The sequence below is a fragment of the Trachypithecus francoisi genome, unplaced genomic scaffold (assembly GCF_009764315.1).
Source record: "Trachypithecus francoisi isolate TF-2019V2 unplaced genomic scaffold, Tfra_2.0 Lachesis_group3, whole genome shotgun sequence".
NCBI classification, from domain to species: domain Eukaryota; kingdom Metazoa; phylum Chordata; class Mammalia; order Primates; family Cercopithecidae; genus Trachypithecus; species Trachypithecus francoisi.
This window is the reverse complement of record NW_022681468.1, coordinates 85806518-85827094: the sequence shown is the minus strand read 5'-3', so window position 1 is coordinate 85827094 and position 20577 is coordinate 85806518. Positions and strand designations below refer to the sequence as shown.

At 46.2% G+C, this 20577-nt stretch overlaps 1 protein-coding gene across 2 annotated transcripts; it reads right to left on the bottom strand.

The window, feature by feature from the left end:
* Nucleotides 1-10529: 10529 nt before the first annotated feature.
* Nucleotides 10530-19488, bottom strand: KLHL33 (kelch like family member 33). 2 transcript variants are annotated; one of them, XM_033188772.1, is made up of 5 exons: nucleotides 19406-19488; nucleotides 18371-19137; nucleotides 13127-14051; nucleotides 12835-13002; nucleotides 10530-12734 (listed from the first exon to the last, which is right to left on the bottom strand). In XM_033188772.1, exons 2-5 carry the CDS (start codon nucleotides 19116-19118, stop codon nucleotides 12182-12184), a joined length of 2394 nt encoding a protein of 797 aa, XP_033044663.1. In that variant the 5' UTR covers nucleotides 19119-19137; nucleotides 19406-19488; the 3' UTR covers nucleotides 10530-12181. The 2 variants fall into 2 exon arrangements, with proteins under 2 accessions (XP_033044663.1, XP_033044664.1); XM_033188773.1 differs by lacking the exon at nucleotides 19406-19488 and having other exon boundaries at nucleotides 18371-19342.
* Between the last annotated feature and the right edge of the window lie 1089 nt (nucleotides 19489-20577).

The following is a 20577-nucleotide window of genomic DNA, read 5'->3' as shown; positions in this document are numbered from 1 at the left end:
CAATTGGTGATGGCTTCCTGATTGGCTTTGAGGATCTAGATTTGCTTTCTGGTTTCCTGAAGCAGCAAAGAGATTCAAGGCCAGTAAGTCCTGTACATTGGAACTACCTGGAGATCTTTTATAAATTCCAAAGTCTGGGCCACACCCCAGACCAATTAAATCACAATCACCCAGAGCAGGACCCAGGCATCAGTAGTTTTTTAAGTTTTCTAGGTGCTACGGTCTGATTGTGTCCCCCAAAATTCATGTTGAAACTCGATCTGCAATGTGATAATATTAAGGGTTGGGGTCTTTAGGAGAGATTAAGTCATGAGAGCAGAGCCCTTACGAATGGAATTTGCAGCCTTATAAAAGGGCTAGAAGAAACCAGCAATCACTCCTTTGTTTGCCCTTCCACCTTCTGCCATGAGAAGATGCAGCAAGAAGATATGTTCTCACCAGACACCAAATGCTAGTGCCTTGATCTTGGACTTCCCAGCCTCCAGAATTATGAGAAATAAATTTATATGATCTATAAAATTACCCAGTCTCAGGTATTTTGGTATAGCAGCACAAATGGGTGGACACATCAGGTGATACTAATGTGCAGAAAAGTTTAGGAACCTGTGCTCGAGGGTCTCACTAATCGAAGTATGGGATTGTGGACCACAACATCAACATCACCTTGTTAGAAATGCAAACTCCCAGGCTTTACCCCAGATCTACTGAATCAGAATCTTTTAACAATATTTCCAGGTTATTTCCACTCACATTACAGTTTGAGAAACACTGATCCAGACAAGTGGAGTGGAAACTGAGAATCCATATTTCCAAACACTGGGGTCAGGGCCCAGTGATTTGTATTTTTAACAAGGTCTCCAGTTTGTTTTGGTACATGCTTCAATTTAAGAACCCCTGAGTAGGCAGGGTGTGGTGGCTCATGACTATAATCCCAGCACTCTGGGAGGCCGAGTGGGCAGATCACTTGAGCTCAGGAGTTTGAGACCAGCCTGGGCAAAATGGTGAAACCCTGTCTCTACAAAAAATGCCAAAAGAAAAAAAAAAAAAAAAGCTAGGCGTGGTGGCGCACACCTGTAGTCCTAGTTACTTGTGGGGCTGAGGCAAGAGGATTGCTTGAGTTCAGGAAGTCGAGGCAGCAGTAAGCTGTGTTCGTGCCACTGCAAGCTGGGTGACAAAGCAAGACCCTGTCTCCAAAAAAAAAAAAAAAAAAAAAGCTGTGATTGAAACAAAGATTGTTGCTCATCTCTTTTGAAAATTTCTGATTTAATAGGTAGGTCTGAGATGGAACCTGAAAATTTGCATTTCCAGCAGTTTCTCAGGTAATCGTGACTCTTATCTCTGATCTGAGGTAAACATTTTAAAAACTATTAATCTAGGATGATTACCTAAACGGGAGAGATAGTTACTACCTACCACATGGCAGAGGTGGGTAGTAAATAATGCGCCTGTCACACTTGAATTGCATATATAAATTAAAAATTTGGCCCAATTCCCAGATATTCTGTTCCAATCACACAGCCACTGAATGATCCCTAAAGGACATTTCAGCTGTGTTTTGAGGAGCCAGATGAACTATCTCTGTCTTGCAACAGAGAAAACCTTCCAACTGGCAAGATGTTCACAATGTTCACATTTAGCTTTTGATACCCGTAGGAAGTGCTAGTCATATTGCCAATATTTGCTTCTTTGAGTCATGCTTTCCTAAGTTAGCCATTCCCTTGAGTTGAAGCAATCTTTCTTGAGATTGCTATCATTCGAATAACTCAGGAGTCTTGCCAATCAGATAACTATACCAGGGCAGGGAAGATGTGCCACTTCCCACTGGAATGAATTCACTTCACTCTCACAGAACTGGCTTACTTTCCTTATTTGCAAGTTCTTAAAGGACCATTCACTTTCTCCTGCATATACGCCTACACCACCTTCCTGTTGATCAGTAGCATTGAGCTGCAGTGGCCAACTGATGAGGGTAGTATCCAGACTGATTTGTCTCTGGGACAAAGGAGTGCCACCCCCTCAGTCTTCCCTTTTGGGAAGGGTCCTACCACCTATTAAAATTGCTCACTTGTGGTCAGTTTTCTTGCACACTCATTGACCTCCTCTACTTTAATCAACAAACATCTGCTAATCCCCTGTCAAAGAATAGTGCTAGTACATGGGTAAAATGTATACCACATGCCTTCTTCTCAAGGCTTCATCATCTTGTAGAGATAGACACATGTAGAAGTCACAAAAATACAAGGCAGATAATGAGAAGTGCTATAATGGACTAAGAAACAAACTATAGGGTTATATAGGTGAGGGCAAGGAGCTCGAGCAACTCCCTGGAGAGATGGACTTTGAACTGGGAAGGGCAGGCTTCTGATAAACTGGGAGGAGAGTGACCAGTGAGAACTGGAAAAGCCATTGGTTTTACCTGATGTTTTTCTTATTTGTGAATGATTACCTTCAGATTCACAGTATGTGTTTGTTTGACCGAACCACCACAACTTAAAGCATCACACAAGCCGTGATATGTGGACAAGAACACACTTACTGGATAGCCACTTGTCACCTCAGACAAGCCCTTCTGGGCCATCTGAAAGCAGATTACAAGAACCTCAGTATCTTCTCCCTTCTGACTCTTCTGAATCAAAACAACCCTGCATTTGGCCTCTGGTCTGTTGCTATTTGCCAATGTATTTCTTCATCTTTTTTTTCTTTTGAGACAGAGTCTTGCTGTGTCACCCAGTCTGGAGTGCAGTGGCACGATCTTGGTTCACTACAACCTCTGCCTCCTGGGTTCAAGCAATTCTCCTGCCTCAGCCTCCCAAGTAGCTGGGATTACAGGTACCCACCACCATGCCCAGCTTATTTTTTGTATTTTTAGTAGAGATGGGGTTTCACCATCTTGGCCAGGCTGGTCTCGAACTTCTGACCTCAGGTGATCCGCCCGCCTCAACTTCCCAACATGCTGGGATTATAGGCATGAGCCACCATGCCTGGCCTCTTTCTTCAACTTTCTTCAAGGACATTCCTCACTGACTAGTCTCACTAATCAGGTACGGTAGGTTAAAATAGGCCACAAATTCTTTGCTTCCCCTCCCATTGAGAGGCAGAGTCTAATTTCTTACTTCTTGAAACTGAGCTGGCCTGGTCACTTGCATTCTGGGACTTCTGAGGCTAGGTCAAAGGAATCTTGAACTTCCTCCAGGACTCTGGAACACTCCCTTGGGAACCCCTGAGCTGCCACATGAGTCCAACTACCCTAAGACTGCCACTCTAAAGAGGCCACATGAAGGTGTTTCAATTAACACACTCAACCGAGCTCAGCCTTTTAGCCATCTACACCAGGACACCAGACATGTGCCCTGTCTGGGGCCATGGTGGAGAAAGAAGCTGTCTTAAGCCCTTCAGATCAGTTCATCTACCAATTGTCTATCACCAAGTAACTTCCACTAATGACACATGAAACTGAAGAATCATCTAGTGGAACCCTGCCTAAATTTAGTGAAGTCAGTTACACATAAAATTGTGAGATATGATTAAATGGTTGTTGTTTTAAGTCTCAAAGTTTTGGGCAGTAAAGGATAACTGGTACACTAGGCCTGCAAAATATGAGACAGTTTACATCAGGGTACTCTATAATCATCCCACTTTTTTTTTTTTTTTGGTGACAAAAACAGGACACTTGATCTCAAAAAGGATTTGAGTCCTGCTTTTGGATGGGATGAGGCAGGGGTAATTGGAAGTAAAATTTGGATTTCAAAATAGTGAACTTGGGGCTGGGCACAGTGGCTCACACCTGTAATCTCAGCACTTTGGAAGGCAGAGGCAGGCAGATCACCTGAGGTCAGGAGTTTGAGACCAGCCTGGCCAACATGGTAAAACCCCATCTGTACTAAAAATACAAAATTAGCTGGATGTGGGGGTGCGTGCCTATAATCCCAGCTACTTGGGAGGCTGAGACAGGAGAATTGCTTGAACCTGGGAGGCGGAGGTTGCAGTGAGCTGATATCACGCCACTGCACTCTAGCCTAGGCAACAAGAGTGAAACTCCATGTCAAAAAAAAAAAAAAAAAGTCCAGGCATGGTGGCTCACACCTGTAATCCCAACACTTTAGGAGGCCAACGTGGGCGGATCACAAGGTCAAGAGATCAAGACCATCCTGGCCAACATGGTGAAACCCTGTCTCTACTAAAAATACAAAAACTAGCTGGGCATGGTGGCATGCACCTGGAGTCCCAGCTACTCAGGAGGCTGAGACAGGAGAATTGCTTGAACCTGGGAAGGCAGAGGTTGCAGTGAGCTGAGATCGCGCCACTGCACTCCAGCTTGGTGACAGAGAGAGACTCCATCTCAAATAAAAAAAAAAAAATAGTGAACTTAGAACATTTTAATGCCTTGTAGGAAGAATGTAAAAAATATGGAAATTCAAATAATCAAGGAAGGACTGGAATACTTGGCTGCAATACAAGATATGGGTGAAGATAGATTATTACATATATATATATATATAATTTTCTTTTTTTTTTTGAGATGGAATTTCAGTTTTGTTGCCCAGGCTAGAGTGCAGTGGCATGATCTCTGCTCACTGCAACCTCTGCCTCCCGGGTTCAAGCGATTCTTCTGCCTCAGCCTCCCGAGTAGCTGGGATTACAGGCGCCTGCCACCACTGCTGGCTAATTTTTTGTCTTTTTAGTAGAGACAAGGTTTCACCATGTTGTCCTGGCTGGCCTTGAACTCCTGACCTCAGGTGATCCGCCCACCTCTACCTCCCAAAGTGCTGGGGTTACAGGAGTGAGCCACCACACCAGGCCAGATAATATATTATATATTAAATACGGTTGTTTAAACATGCATTCTGGAGTCCAACAGATCTGGGTTTATTTTTTATTTTTATTTTTTGAGACAAGGGTCTTGAAACATGTGCCACCACACCTGGTCCAATGGATCAATGTTTAAATCCTCCTCTGCTACTGACTAGCAGTGTGACCTAAGCTGTAGAAGAAAATAAGGTTAATAATCTCATCAAGCCTCAATGGGACCAGAGAGTGGTCCTTGAGTCTGCAGTAAGATCACATGATGCTGATGTGGCAAAGGGGCCAGGTGAGGTTCTCCATCTGAAAAGTCTCACCTCCTGTCTCATTTTCATAACAATCTCCAGCTCAATACATCCTAATAAGTGAAAAAAACTGTTTGAAGGAAGAACCCACTATCCCTTGCTCTGGCTGAGCATCTTTTAAATTCACAGCTATTTGCGTTACAGCAATTGGATGTTAATTTTTCAAGACCATGTCTCCAAACCGCCAGTGGCACTTATACTCACTCATTGCTCCCACTTGTAGAGCCCATGTATGAGTTTCGTGGATAAAGCTTGCCACTCAAGTGGAGATGGAGCTACATCAGAGAGGGGCATAATAAAGTCCTTCTACCAGTTTAAATACATGCTCAACATTTACAAACTGTTGTGTGAGTTTGGGTGGGTTAACTCCTCTAATCTTCTAGTTTTCTCATCTATAAAGTGGGAATAATAATAGCACCCACTTTTTATGGACTGTATTGTCATTCAAATTAGATAATATACGTAAAGCACTTAGCATACCACCTGGCATATAGCTAGCACAAACAATAACTATAATCTAAAACAAGCAGTTCTAGCCTGGGCACAGTGGTTCACACCTGTAATCCCAGCACTTTGGGAGGCTGAGGCAGGTGGATCACCTGAGGTCAGGAGTTCAAGACTGGCTTGGACAAGATGGTAAAATCCCATCTCTACTAAAAATACAAAAATTAGCCAGGCATAGTGGCGGACTCCTGTAATCTCAGCTACTCTGGAGGCTGAGGCAGGAGAATCACTTTAATCCGGGAGGCAGAGGTTGCAGTGAGCCGAGATCGCACCACTGCATTCCATCCTGGGCGACAGAGTGAGACTCTGTCTCAAAAAAATAAAAAATAAAACAAGCAGTTCTTACTCTGTAATGAAAAAGTTGGCTTTCATCAGTGACAGTTTGCTTGAAAAGTCTGTATTGGGGTTTAGATTGTCTACCTGGCAATTAGTCAAACTGATATATAGGCCGGGCGTGGTGGCTCACTCCTGTAATCCCAGCACTTTGGGAGGCTGAGGTGGGTGGATCACTTGAGGTCAGGAGTTCAAGACCAGCCTGGGCAACATGGTGAAACCCTGTCTCTACTAAAAATACAAAGATTAGCCAGGCATGTGCCTATAATCCCAGCTACTTGGGAGGCTGAGGTAGGAGAATCACTTGAACCGGCAGGTGGAGGTTGCAGTGAGCAGAGACAGAGCCACTGCACTCCAGCCTGGGAGACAGAGCAAGACTCTGTCTCAGGCCGGGCGCGGTGGCTCAAGCCTGTAATCCCAGCACTTTGGGAGGCCGAGACGGGTGGATCACGAGGTCAGGAGATCGAGACCATCCTGGCTAACACGGTGAAACCCCGTCTCTACTAAAAAAAATACAAAAAATTAGCCGGGCGAGATGGCGGGCGCCTGTAGACCCAGCTACTCGGGAGGCTGAGGCGAGAGAATGGAGTAAACCCGGGAGGCGGAGCTTGCAGTGAGCTGAGATCCGGCCACTGCACTCCAGCCTGGGCGACAGAGCGAGACTCCGTCTCAACAAAAAAAAAAAAAAAAAAAAAAAAGACTCTGTCTCAAACAAAACAAAACAAAACAAAACACCAACTAACTGATACATAGCTCTCTAACTATATGCCTTGGCCTCAGTTGGAATCCAGATGAATCTGCTTCCCTGTCTCAAGAGTACATCAGGCTGGAGTAGCTGATAACCTTCTGTACGGTACTCATGGTCTCAGGAGCCTATCACTACAGTACACTGGCCTCCTTGTTTGGCATCATTTAGCTCTCTGATCTAAAAGGATGTGTCCTAGGAACTTGATTTATAGATTACCAAGGCACACTTTTCCAAATGTGCCTAGAGGTCCTTAGGACTATCCCAAGCTCTGGGGTTCATGAGCTATAATAACACTGTGGTGTTTACAATACCGTTATGGTGCTTATTTTATGGGGTAAAACTTGGAATTCAAACTGGTTAAAGGACTTACTCATAATTACCAAACCAACAATTGAATTGAAACTTGAAGCCAAGTTACTGAATCTAGCTCAGTACACTTTCAAGGCTATACTTTCTTTTCTTTTTGTCATTCTTCTAATACTGTATTTGTGCTCACATTACTATAAAGAAATACCCGAGACTGGGTAATTTATAAAGAAAAGAGGTTTAATTGGCTCATGGTTCTGCAGGCTATATGGGAAGCATGGCAGCATCTGCTTCTGGGGAGGCCTGAGGCCTCAGGAAGTTTCCAATTATGGCAGAAGGCAAAGGAGATGTGAAACGTCTTACATGGCAGGAGCAGGAGTCAGAAAGAGAGCAAGGTGGGAGGTGCTACATACTTCTAAACAACAAGATCTCACGAAAACTCACTACCAGAAGAACACCACCAAGGGAATGGGGCTAAATCTTTCATGGAAACCACTCCCATGACCCATCACCTCCCACCAGGCCCTAGGCTCTGACACCGGGAATTACAATTTGACATGAGATATGTGCAGGGACTCAGATCCAAAACATAACAAATAGGAAATATAGATTATTATATTCTGAATCAGCTATGGTAATAATACCATGATCATTTCTCTCTCAGAGAAAAAAGACTATAATCTCACCACTAATGATATAAATGTATGTATGTATATACACGTAAGTACCTATCCATCTATAAATTTTTTGGTAGATGTTTTACCAGGAGCTGTGATAATTTCACACCTTTTCACTTAGGGCTTCTTGATCTCAAGGGCTAGACAGGATTTAGAATATAGTCTGTGATCCTGAAAGAGTAATTATGACTGTCCTGTCTACAGACCTCACCTGTGATGTTTGTCTTAGCCTGCCTGTTGGTCCTAATGTATATGAGAGACTAGTTTCATGAAAAGCCTTCCTCTTCATTATCTAGACTGTGTATCACATACCTTTATTTCCTAAGCTGTGTAACAAAAGGTTTGAATTACATGATCTCTGAAACCTCTCCATTCTATAATTCTATTAAATAATCTTTCTATGCAATTTTTCCTTTATTCCTTTTTTTTTTTTTTTTTTTTTTTTGAGATAGGGGTCTCACTATGTGATCCAGGCTGGACTTGAACTCCTGAGCTCAAGTGATCCTCTCATCTCAGCCTTCTGAGCAGCTGGAACTATGGGCATGTAGCACAGTGCCTGGCAGTTTTTCATTCTTTTGATTGGACATTGTTGCTGCTACAACCCAGAGTGTCTGTCTGGGTAAGTAGTAATTTTTGGTTTCACAGCTAGTGACATTTTCATATAAATTTACTCTTCTATTTTTTAAAATCTTCCTTGCTATCAAATTTCCATATATCATTATTATTACTATTATTAATTTGAGACAGAGTCTCACTCTATCACCCAGGCTGGAGTGCAGTGGCGCGATCTCAGCTCACTGCAACCTACATCTCCCGGGTTCAAACAATTCTCGTGCCTCAGCCTCCCAAGTAGCTGGGATTACAGGTGTGTGTCACCATACCTGGCTAAAAATTTTCCATATATTATATTCACCATAGAAAAGATTGGGAGAAGACACTAAGTCGGTTTTTATTTCAGTAGTCCAGTATTACATGATGAGTCAAGTAAAGAAAAAAAAGATAAGGGAGAATAAGCTCAAGATGATTCCAAAGCTTCAGGTCCACGAAACAGGGGAAATGATAGTGCGAATAAAGCATAATGAATCTGAACTAACGATGCTGGTACATCTAAATGGAGGTGAGAATCACTGAAAAAAAACAGACTAGAACCCAGGTGAACCATCAAGGTTGGAGATAGAGGAGAGGTGAGCTTCCCGACAGGGAGCTTAAAGCAAAGGAAAGGAAGAACGTAAGCAACCTAGGACTAGGCACAGGAGACAAGTGATACATAGAATCCCACACACTTACTTGTACTAAACATTAACCTGCATGTCCAGTCCTACCCAGTACCTGAGTCAACCTTGAAAAGATAAGAGAGATATCAGAAATTTCACCCTCACCAACAAAGGGGGTTGAGGGAGCTATTAGAGAGCATCTAGAACATGTTGGCTTATTATCTGATTCACCAAAGTTAAGAATCCCAGGCCTCTACAGTCATCAAACTAGCCTTGCCAGGTCCCCACCATGGTTGCCCAATCTGTATGCATGGTTTCTATCCCAGTTCCTACTTCTCACTCCACTTCCCTTCTGGGGTTGAAATGTTACCCTGATATTATTTTATTCTTAGTCTGCCTGGCTGAGGCCCCAGGCTGTTACCTTGCCTATATTCAGTTCCTTCTCACTGACAAATGGACTATTGAACAGGGTCCTCCTTCAAGTCAGAGATCTCCTCTCTCCTCACTCTACCCTCAATTTTAAAGATAAATAATGAAAGTCAGAACTTTCTGCAATGAACCACCCACATCCACATACCTGTGGATCCTTAGCTATCGGCTCCACTAGAGATGAAGCCACACCCCCTTGGACACTTTGATCTGGCTTACTGGATTTTGGATTGGAGAAATAAGAGAAAGTCCATCCAGGACAGTGTGCTATCTCTAAAGCCAGGAGAAGAGAAACTTTTAGAGTAAGAACCAGTTTTCAAGCCAATCAGTTCCTGCAGAAAGATGAAAGAGAATGAAGATGGCCACAGATTGTTAGATTTGGTAAGAAGCAGGTCACAGTAACAGTGGAGGGAGATGATTTCAATCATGTGGTAGATCTAGAAGGCAGATTACAGGGAATTTTATTTTGAATGCTTTTTATAGTAGAGAAACTCAGATAAGAAAGATTCAGTCACTATGAAGTCTTTATTTAAGCCTGTCTTTAGGTACAAATCACAAAAAATGTTCATAGAAGTTCATCCAATTTTTATAGCTTCTCATCTCCTTCAATTTCCTTCTTCCCTTTCTTTATTCTTCCTTCTCTTATCTCTTATATGTCCTACTTACCCCTTCTCATTTTCAATTACATTCCTAGTCTATCTTAAATAGAGATACAGAGAAAACCTTACTAAAATAACGAAATCTAAAAATAAATAAATAAAATACATGCCAAGTACTTCTGGGGCCAGAATGAAGAAGGGTGCAAGGGAGACTCCTTCATCACCCTTAGAAACATGAACATCTTAATAAACAATGGTAATAGAAAACTGACCTACACAGGCTGGGCACTGTGGCTTACACCTGTAATCCCAGCACTTTGGGAGGCCGAGGTGGGTGGATCACCTGAGGTGGGTGGATCACCTGAGGTCGGGAGTTCAAGACCAGCCTGACCAACATGGAGGAAACCCCATCTCTACTAAAAATACAAAATTAGTCAGATGTAATAGCTGTAATCCCAGCTACTCAGGGAGGCTGAGGCAGGAGAATCACTTGAACTCAGGAGGCGGAGGTTGCAGTGAGCTGAGATTACGCCATTGCACTCCAGCCTGGGCAACAGAGTGAAACTCCATCTCAAAAAAAAAAAAAAAAAGAAAAAGAAAATTGACCTACACACACACACACACACACAAACTGACCCTTTTTGCTCTCAGCTGTCCAGTCAGCAGAAATGGAAAGAGTAGACAGGAACGACAGAGGTGAGTCGTAGAAGGCGGGAATACACAATCATTAAGTGAAAGCCATTATCCTCAGGAAGGCTCCAGAGAAGAGGGTAGGTGGCAAGAGCAACAGAATTATCTGGAGAACCTCCGGAATACCCACTTCCCCTTTGCTATGGAGAAACAGGGCATGGCATGCCCCACCTCTTTCTGTTTCAAATGCATTCCCCCTTCTCTAGTGGGTGAGACTCTAGGCAGCCTTTAAGATCCGGTTCAAAATATACCCATTGGATGACACCTTCCCTAACAGAAGCCTTCCTGGGCAGAGTTCACTGCTCCATCTTCTGGGCTCTCACAAGACTTGCACATACATCTAAGACTTGTCCATATATCTAAGTCTACTCAAAACTTGTATTTGTTAACGTTTATCTGCTGGTCAGAGTTCTCTGACCTCTGTATCCTTGGTGCCTTCTACAGTGCCTGCCACCAAGCAGGTAATTCATAACCGTGTGAGGGAGAAAGAAGAGAAAGAAAAATCAAAAAGAGGAGCCGTGGGGAGAGCAGGATGGGGGAATAGAGAAAGAGGAAGCACCTGACTACTTTCCCTGGCCGAGAAAAAGGGAAATGGATTTAAAAATAACTCTGGGGGAAAGGGATTGAAAGGGGGAAATGGCTTTTCTAAGTCATGTCTGTTTCTCACTCTTCTGTCTGCCACATCCTCTCACCATGTAAGACCTCAGGCAACAACGGTCTAATTTTCACTCCTGATTCCTCAGTTTGCCCAAAGGGAAAGAAAGAAGCCAGACAGGCTTCTGACTTCTTCCATCCCATCTCCTTAAACCTCAAATCATCTGTTTTTCCACTGTGGGCCTCTCCCCTCTTAGGCCTCTGCCCCCATCATCTTCCCCACACAACACTCCTGCCGTGTGGCCCTAGGGGGCCCGTCAGGCCTCTCAGGCTCCTGTGCTGTGCATGTCTATGTGGGAACTTCTGCCTCAGAAGGAAACCAAGAGGTTCTCAGGGGCAGCCTGTGGTGTCTCAGCTGGGAAATGCTAGACCAGGCCTACAAAATTACCTGAGAAAGAATATTGTTAAGAAGGTTTAGGCATCCCAGGGATGGGAGAGGAGAAAGGAGCAAGTCCCGGGCAAAAAAAAAAAAGGGCTGAACGATTTACAGTCCTTCCTCCCACACTCCTCAAACTCTTTCATGGATGGCCATTCTAAATTTTTCCCTTGACCAATGGGTCAGAACCATTTTTCCAACTGTCCTCCCATGGTCTCTATACTTTGGCTACTGAAGCTTCTTAACTCTCTTTCAAACCAGATGCACTTTCCCTAAGAATCCCTAAGCCTTGTGGAGTTGCTCCCAAGTCTCCTTTCCTTACCTGGCTATTCAGCTGCCTCGCCTTCCCCTATATGTGTTCCCCAGGAGTTCTGGAACCACCATTTCCTCAATGGAAATCATACGTACAAAAGCAGTTTACAATGCACAGTGTGAGAATAAAATACTATCAAGAATAAAGCCTTCTCTTTTCTCTCCCCACAATCTCTGTCCTTCTCTCAGGCTATTTCTTATGCCTTCCTCTCCCCATACACTGTTGCTCCCTCTTCACCCAGCAGGTTTGGTTTGGTGTGGGGTGGGAACCACAGCTATGTGCTGCACAGTGGGCAGTGTCAGGATGCAGGCAGGCATCTCAGCCCGAGGCCTTGGCAGAGTTCCCAGGCAAAGCCATCGGCCCAGGCCAGGACAGTAGGCATGGATAAGATGGGAGAGTGCATAAGTACGGTGACTGTAGCCTCCCAGCACCAGTAGCTCCTCCTGCAGCACAGCACCTGCAGCTCCCACATGGGGGGAGGGTAGGGGTGCCAGGTGAGTCCAGCTATCAGTCCTTAGTTCATAGGCCTCAAAGCTTAGCAGGTCCCCAGTCTCACCCAGCCCACCTGCCACATACACCCGCCCACCCAATGCAGCCATGACATGGCCAGCCCGAGGTACCCCCATAGGGCTCAGAAATGTCCCTGGCTTCTCAAGTTTGGGGTCATAGTGCAGGAATGAGGCCAGGTATTGGCCAGTCCCACCACAGCCACCGCTCACATACAATTGGCCCTCCAAAATTGCAGCTGCGTGGGCAAAACACGGTGCTGGAAGTGCAGGTGCTGGCCTAAGGGAGAACAGGACACAAGATAAGGCAACTAGCATCTTCAACTCTCCTTCTAGTCCAAGTCTCCTAATCTCTCCCAGATGCCCCCTTGCCTGCTCACCTCCAGACGTCGAGCTCAGGGTTGTAGGCCTCCACAGAGTCCAGGGCAACACCATTGTGTCTTCCACCCAGGGCATAAAGTTGTCCATCCAGTGCCACCAAGGGGAAAAGGCTTCGAGCCTGGGACAAAGGAGCCATCTCCTCCCAGTCCTCTTGACTGGGCTCCCACCTGGACACAGTAGAACAAGAGAGTAGAAGAGTGACTCTGGGCATCTGTGGTCGGCTAGGCCAGCAATTTCTCTCCCTGTCCACCTTAGGGCCTGCCACACCCTACCCACTCTTGAAGCTTGTACCTGAGAGTTGAAGCCAGGGTGCTGGAGTGACTGTAGAAATCTTGTCCCCCACACACATAGAGTTCACTTCCTGCCAGGCTCGCAGCCCCATGCCGGAAGCGTCCTGGGGCAGGCAGGGCAGGCAACTGCCCCCACTCAACAGTTCGTACCAGTCCCACGCCACAGCGGAAGGCCCGGGCCCACCACACTGCTTGGGATGGTTGTCTTAGGGCCATGTCTGGTCTGAGCCCATCCCCGCCAATCACTACCAGTGCCCGGTCAGGCTCCCTCCGTCTCTCTTGGCCTGGAACATCAGCCTCTACCATCAGCTGGTGCAACAGATCCGGGGTCAGGGGTGGAGGTAGCCCGGCTGCCCGCACCCTCCGCAACTCCCTGGTGGACATGCGGCCAAAGCGGATGCATTGCAGCAGGGCCTTGGCCTCTGACTCCTGTGTCTCAGGGTTGGCAGCTAGCCAACACCGTGCAGCCACAAAGGCCTCAAACTCCTCCTGCACATGGAGCTCATCACTATCCAGGAGCTCAGCCAAGCAGGCAGCTGGTAAAGAAGGGAAAGCAGGACACAAGGCTACAGCAGGCAGGTGGGTGAGGAGGTAGTGACGGGCTTTGCTCCAGAGCCTCTCCAACCCAGGGGCTTCAGCCATGGGGAACAGGGCCAGGCAACGGGCAGGGCTGAGGCCCCGTGCCAAGCCTTTCTGACACAAATCCAGGCAGGAAGAGCTCTGGTACTGCAGAGCAGCCTGGGCAGCTCTCAGTAGTCCTGGCCACCTTGCCCGCACAACTCCAGAGTAAGCAAAAGAGACGAGGAGTCGCAGGTCCTGGGTGGAGATGGTCCGCAGAGATACCTCTGTGCCCTGGGATTCCCTCATTCCGCTCAGGAGCATGGCCCCAAAGAACTCACTGCCACAGGCCAGGGCGGCTCGGTGCACTGTAGGAGGGGAGAAGAAATAGAGGAGGACTCAAAGTGTTGCAAGACCGATAGGCACTACCCCAACTTGGTACCTCCAACTTTGGCTCTCCAAGCCACCCACTGCTACAGGCCAAACTGTGGTGTGCATCAGAATACCATGGGGTAGTTGTTAAAATGTGGGTTTCAGTGGCTCACTCCCAGAGATTCTGATTCAACAGTTCTGGATGGAGACTCTAGAAATTTGTATTTTAACACTTCAAATAACCATATGTGATTCTCATGTTAGTGGTCTGAAGACACTTTGACAAACATTGCTTTAGTCTTTTTGGTCAGATCAGTTAGAAAAAGAGTCTTGATGAATCAGGTTGAGAAGAAAGCATTTGCTAAGAGGGGCACAAAATAAATGGAAAAGACCAACATACAACTTATATAGGTCTGTCTGTATTGTGCACAAAATAAAATTCTTTACAATTTCAAGAGCCAAAACTGTAAGCCATTCTGTTAGATTTTGCTGGGAAAGTGGCACCACTCGGGAATGGCCATAGTCCAACCTCATCGGATTGCTGTCTCCTCTTGCCTAAGATTTAGTGTTTAATGTTTTCCACGTGTTCAAGCTTTTCTCTGCATAACCCTCTCCTGTTCTTGGTATAATTTATAGAATCACGAGATCTGAAACTTGAAACCTTCAAAATAATCTAATTCAATTATTCCCTTTAAAATAAGGAAACTGGTTGGGTGTGGTGGCACATGCCTGTAATCCCAGCACTTTGGGAGGCTGAGGTGGGTGGATTACTTGAGGTGAGGAGTCAAGGCCAGCCTGGCCAACATGGTGAAACTCCATCTCTACCAAAAATACAAACATTAGCTGGGCATGATGGCAGGTGCCTGTAATCCCTGCTACTTGGAGGCTGAGGCAGGAGAATCCCTTGAACCTGGGAGGCGAGGGTTGCAATGAGCTGAGACCGCACCACTGCATTCCAGCCTGGGTGACAGAGCGAGACTCCATCTCTAAATAAATTAAATAAATAAATAAATAAATAAATAAAATATGGAAACTGAGTTGAGTCCTAGAGAAAGCATGTGATTTATTTTTCATTTCCATGCAGTGGCTGTCTGGGCAGATCATCTCCATCCACTGTCACTGTTGTCAGGCTGCAATAAGCATGCTTGTGTACCAATACCTTGGTTATCTGCATGGTCCTCACGACAATGAAACTGTCCTATTAACCTATGCTGTTAAACAATTAGACCTCATACTCAGCATCACCTATGGATTATTCTGGCCAAAATATTTAACTTGAATCTGTTCAACTCTTTAGATCTAAAGTCAAGTTTATAGGAAGTTGAAAGGCTAAAGGAACAATTTAGACATAACCATGAGGGGAAAAACCATACAAATCAAGAAAATGGAGCATTTTATAAAATAACCAATCTTCTTTTTTTTTTTTTTTTAAGATAGGGTCTGACTCTGTCACCCTGCCTGGAGTGCAGTGGTGCAATCTCGGCTCACTGCAACCTCCACCTGCCAAGTTCAAGTGATTCTCGTGCCTCAGCCTCCGGATTAGCTGGGACTACAGGCACACGCTACCATGCCTGGCTAATTTTTGTATTTTTAGTAGAGACAGCGTTTTGCCATGTTGGACAGGCTAATCTTGAACTCCTGGCCTCAAGTGATCTGCCTGCCTCGGCCTCCCAAAGTGTTGGGATTATAGGCATGAGCTACCGCGCCCGACCCAAGATAACCAATCTTACACGTTATTGTCTTTACCAATCAATATATAAAGTAATAAAAAAAAAAGGAAGGGAGGACTGTACTAGATTAAAGGAAGCTTAAGAGACATGCAACTGAGAATAGCATAGTCCTTGATTAATTCCTGGGTTGAACAAACTCAATTTAAAAAATGTTTTTTGGACAATTGGGAAAATATAAATGTGGACTAGGTGATATTAAGAAATTACTGGCCAGGCGCAGTGGCTCATGCCTGTAAACCCAGCACTTTGGGAGGCTGAGGCAGGTGGATCACATGAGGTCAGGAGTTCGAGACCAGACCAGCCAACATGGTGAAATCCCATCTCTACTAAAAATACAAAAATTAGCTGGGCATGGTGGTGCATGCCTATAACCCCAGTTACTCGGGAGGCTGAGGCAGGAGAATCGCTTGAATCTGGGAGGTAGAGGTTGCAGTGAGCCAAGATCATGCCATTGTACACCAGCCTGGGCAACAGAGCAAGACTCCATCTCAAAAAAAAAAAAAAAAGGAAAGAAATTACTACTAATTTCGTCGTGCAAGATAAAGGTATTATGGTTATGAGAAAATGTCCCTTTATTTTTTTCCTTTCATACCTAGTCCCACAGAATTGTCCTATTTTAAAAAGATACATACCCAAACACTTATGAGTAAAATGTCATAAATTTTCTTTAAACTTCAGCAAAAAATAAAATTAACAGATGAAATAAATATAGTAAAATATTAATTGTTAAATCTGGGTGATGGGTGTTTGAATGTTCATCTTAATATTCATTGCTTTGTAAAATGCTTCATAACAAAAAGGTGGGGGGTAATGCTGCTAGAAGTCCTTTTAGGCAGGTCACAGAGGGCCAAGCTGTTTAAGAATTCCATGCTGCTTTGACCAACTGAGGCATGCGTGCCTCTCCCAAAGGGCAGGTGTTGTTCATATGACTTTCCACTGTCTTTTAAGCAGTAGGTAGTGGCCTGGTGCTTCCCAACTAGTAAACATCAATGACAGATCTCAAATATATATTGTCTGAGAAAATCTGCATTCCTCAAAACAAGGTAAACCATCTCAGCTCCCATATCATCAATCAACCTATAGTTCAGAGTCAACCCTGAAAGGGCTCACAACCACTTGTATTCACCTCTTACTCATTACTATTCCCTAGGATTTTAAGTGACAGATTCCCAACCATTAAGTAGGAATATTTCCTAGGGAAATAGAAGCAGTGATACGAGTATGCTTAAATTCAAAAGCCTAGTGAGAATTTTATGATTATGAAAAATTTAAATCCCCTCTCCATCTAGTGCTATCATAAATGAAAATAAAGACTTTTGGAGTAGTTTTCCTTCTAGGAGTCCCAGAAGCACTTTAGTTCCCAGTCACTCCTCTAGTGGACAGTAGCTATGTGACTTTGGACAAGTCTTGGATTCTGATTTCTTCATCAGCAAAGTGTAAGAGCCCAACTAGATAATCTCTAAACTAATCCCTTGTAATTTTAAACTTTCATGTGTCCACATGGCCTAGTGGAAGCAGACTGGACTAGTGATGTAGGCTTGTATCCTGGTTGTCCCAAGTCAACATCTCTGAATTTAATGTTCCTTATCTGCACCTATAGATGATGATATGGACCTTACCAGCTTTCAGTGAAAATTAAAAAGAGATGTCATGTATAAAAATTTCAGGTACCCAGTGCCTCACTAAATGTTAGTAGACTCTGAATAATACTCAACTTATGCAACCCTATTTAGCTTTCCTGGTGATGAGCAGAGTTAACTTCAAAGTGCCATGACCAGTCCAGGTGCAGTGGCTCATGCATGTAATCCCAGCTGAGACAGGTGGATCACTTGAGGTCAGGAGTTCGAGACAAGCCTGGCCAACCTGGTGAAACTCTGTCTCTGCTTAAAAATACAAAAAAAAAAAAAAAAAATTAGCCAGGCATGGTAGCAGGTGCCTGTAATCCCAGCTACTAGGAAGGCTGAGGCAGGAGAATGGCTTGAACCCAGGAGCTGTAGGTTGCATTGAGCCAAGATCGTGCCACTGCACTGCAGCCTGGGTAACAGAGTGAGATGCTGTCTCAGGAAAAGAAAAAAAAAAAGTGCCATGGCCTGGTAACCTTCAACAGTACCAGAGCTTGCTCATTAGCTGGGGGCCCATAAGTCAGCCATGGTGTCAAGCACACCAAGGTGAAAGGCCACATTGAGTTCTCCACCATGTTCCCCTGGCTTTCCTGTGTCCTGAATGGAAGATGCCAAGAAGGGCCTTTGGTTAATTTCTGTTTGAGTCAATCCGCTTTCTGCTTGTTCTGCTGCCATGTATTGTACCCTTAGCTCTAGCCAGCTGGCTGGAGCTTCCTTGTTACTGGACACAGGAAAAGTCAGACAGAGGGTCAGTTTAAATCTGTCAGTGCGCCTAGAAAACAACTCGACTGCGCATGCCCGGCTCTCAGTGGGGCAGGAGAGGCACCAAAGGCCACCCCAGGGAAATTCTGACAGCAGCAGGGATCACGACCATCATGGTGGGGATCAAACCACCTGCTGCTTGCACACACCATTCCGGTAGCATATGCACCTGCAGTAATTTAATGCCCCACAGGCCCTCACCCCGCAGCTGGCAGCCGCCTGCCTCCAGCTTCAAGTCACACCCGACGCCCTCTCGGTAGAGGAGCTCGATTCTGCGCAGGTTCTCCCTCAGCTCTTCTGCCTGGCTGGGCTTCTTTACATATTCCCCGGCATTTCCAGCCCTCTCGCGTGTCCACTGGGCAGCAGCCTTCACCCGGGGCGCTCCCAGCGCCTCGGCTGCGGCCAGCACATCTCCCTGCGGGGCGGGGCCCAGCACCCCCTCATAGGCAAAGGTCAGCACGGCCTCCCAGCCCCCTGGGGACACCTCGAGGCTGAAGGGGGGCCGCGGACCTCCGCCGCCCAGCAGCCTGTCTTGGAAGAGGCTGCTGATGGCGGCCAGGATCACCCGATGCACCCCGTATACCCGCCCCGCGACTGACACCTCTTCGTCCAGCAACAATCTCTGCTCCCGCAGCCGCTGGGCCTCGGCGAAAAACTGGCTCGGATGCTCCTCGCTGCGCAGCCACTCCGGCTCTGCCGCATCTTCATCTTCTTCCTCTTCTTCTTCTTCCTCTAGGGACAAGGCTGGAAAGGGAAGGTTCCCTGGGACCAGGGGCCTGGAGCCAGGCTCTTCCTGAGGAAAGGAAGGCAAACTGGGGTCCTCCTCGGGGGAAGGAGACCAGGAGGGGGTTCTCTGGGCGTGCACAGGGAGTCCAAGGCAGTCCTTCTGGACGGGATGAGAGACACTCTCCAGCTCAGGGGGATAATGGGGGGTGTCCAAGACGCTCATGCCGAGGTTTGCTGGATAGCTGCGGGTGAGCAGAGGCAAGACAGCCTGGCGTCAGAGCTGGACCCAAAGAGGCCAGAGCAACCGTCTCTCCAGCCAGTCGAAATGTCAGTCTCTCCCCTGCTCCAACACCCTCCTCCTACCCTAAGCCACATCCCAACACTGAAGTATCTGGGATATACAGCAAAACTATAGGGTACACACGGTGCAGTGAAACATGCAAGAAGCCGTGTAAAGATCCAGTAACCGGGACCACACCCCTCCCCTATTGCCCCCATCCTTTTAGTCACCCTCAGGAGACACCAACGTTCCGCTTGCCCTCTCACTTGAGCGCCTGCTGTGCTTGGGGCTGCGTGGCAGCAGGAACTTGCCCACATGGCATCCCACTCAGCCAGTGGCCCCATGGGGCTAATTATAGCCGGTCCTGGCTGGCTAGGCACTTGGCACCTGGTGTCCTAACTCTGACACCCAATCCCCTGGGCTCCCTCCCAGACTGACATCCCCACCCTTCCACCTGTAGGTCATAGGGGGTGCTGATCTAGGTAAATTAGAAAACCAAGGAGAATGAGGGGATCCAGTGGAATGAACCCAAGGCCAGAAGGGTTGTGCCACTAGAGTGGGCTGGAAGGGTCAGGCAAAGAGTCTGGACCAGGCTTTGGCTGTTGACTTTTCTGTGCATGATAAAGCTGGGACCCCGCCCGGCATGGTGGTTCTTGACTGTAATCCTAGCACTTTGGGAGGCCAAGGTGGGTGAGTCACTTGAACCCAGGAGTTTGAAACCAGCCTGGGTAACATGATGAAACCCCAAGATTTTTTATCTCTACCAAAAAATACAAAAATTAGCTGGATGCAGTGTCTCATGACTGTAGTCGTAGCACTGCGGGAGGCCAAGGCAGATGGATCACTTGAGGCTAGCAGTTTGAGACCAATCTGGGCAACATGGTGAAACCTCATCTCTACAAAAAAATATAAAAATTAGCCAGGCATTGTGGGACACAACTTTAGTCCCAGCTTCTTAGGAGGCTGAGGTGGGAGGATCACTTGAGCCCAGGAGGCAGAGGTTGCAGTGAGCCGAGGTCGCACCACTGCAGTTCAACTTGGGTGACAGAGCAAAACCCTGTCTCAAAAAACAAAAAAGCTGGGACCCAGGAGTGAACATAGCCCAGTTTTACCCACGGAGGGCAGAAGAGTGGGGAAAGTGAAGGGCCAGGGGGCAGGGCTACAGACCTAGGTGGCTCACCCCAGCACAGCGCTTCCTATCTGTCCAGAGGTGGGGTCCAGGGTGAGAGCCTGAAATCCAATCCTGTGTCTTTGGAAAAGTCTGCGGAATTCTAACTCTTATCTTGGTGCTGGGATCAGAACCAGACAGTGGAAGGTGTGCTTGATCTGCATGCTGTGAGGACCAGAGTCCTGGACTAGATGGGCTATGGACATGCAGGTATTCCATTTGAGCCAGATGGTA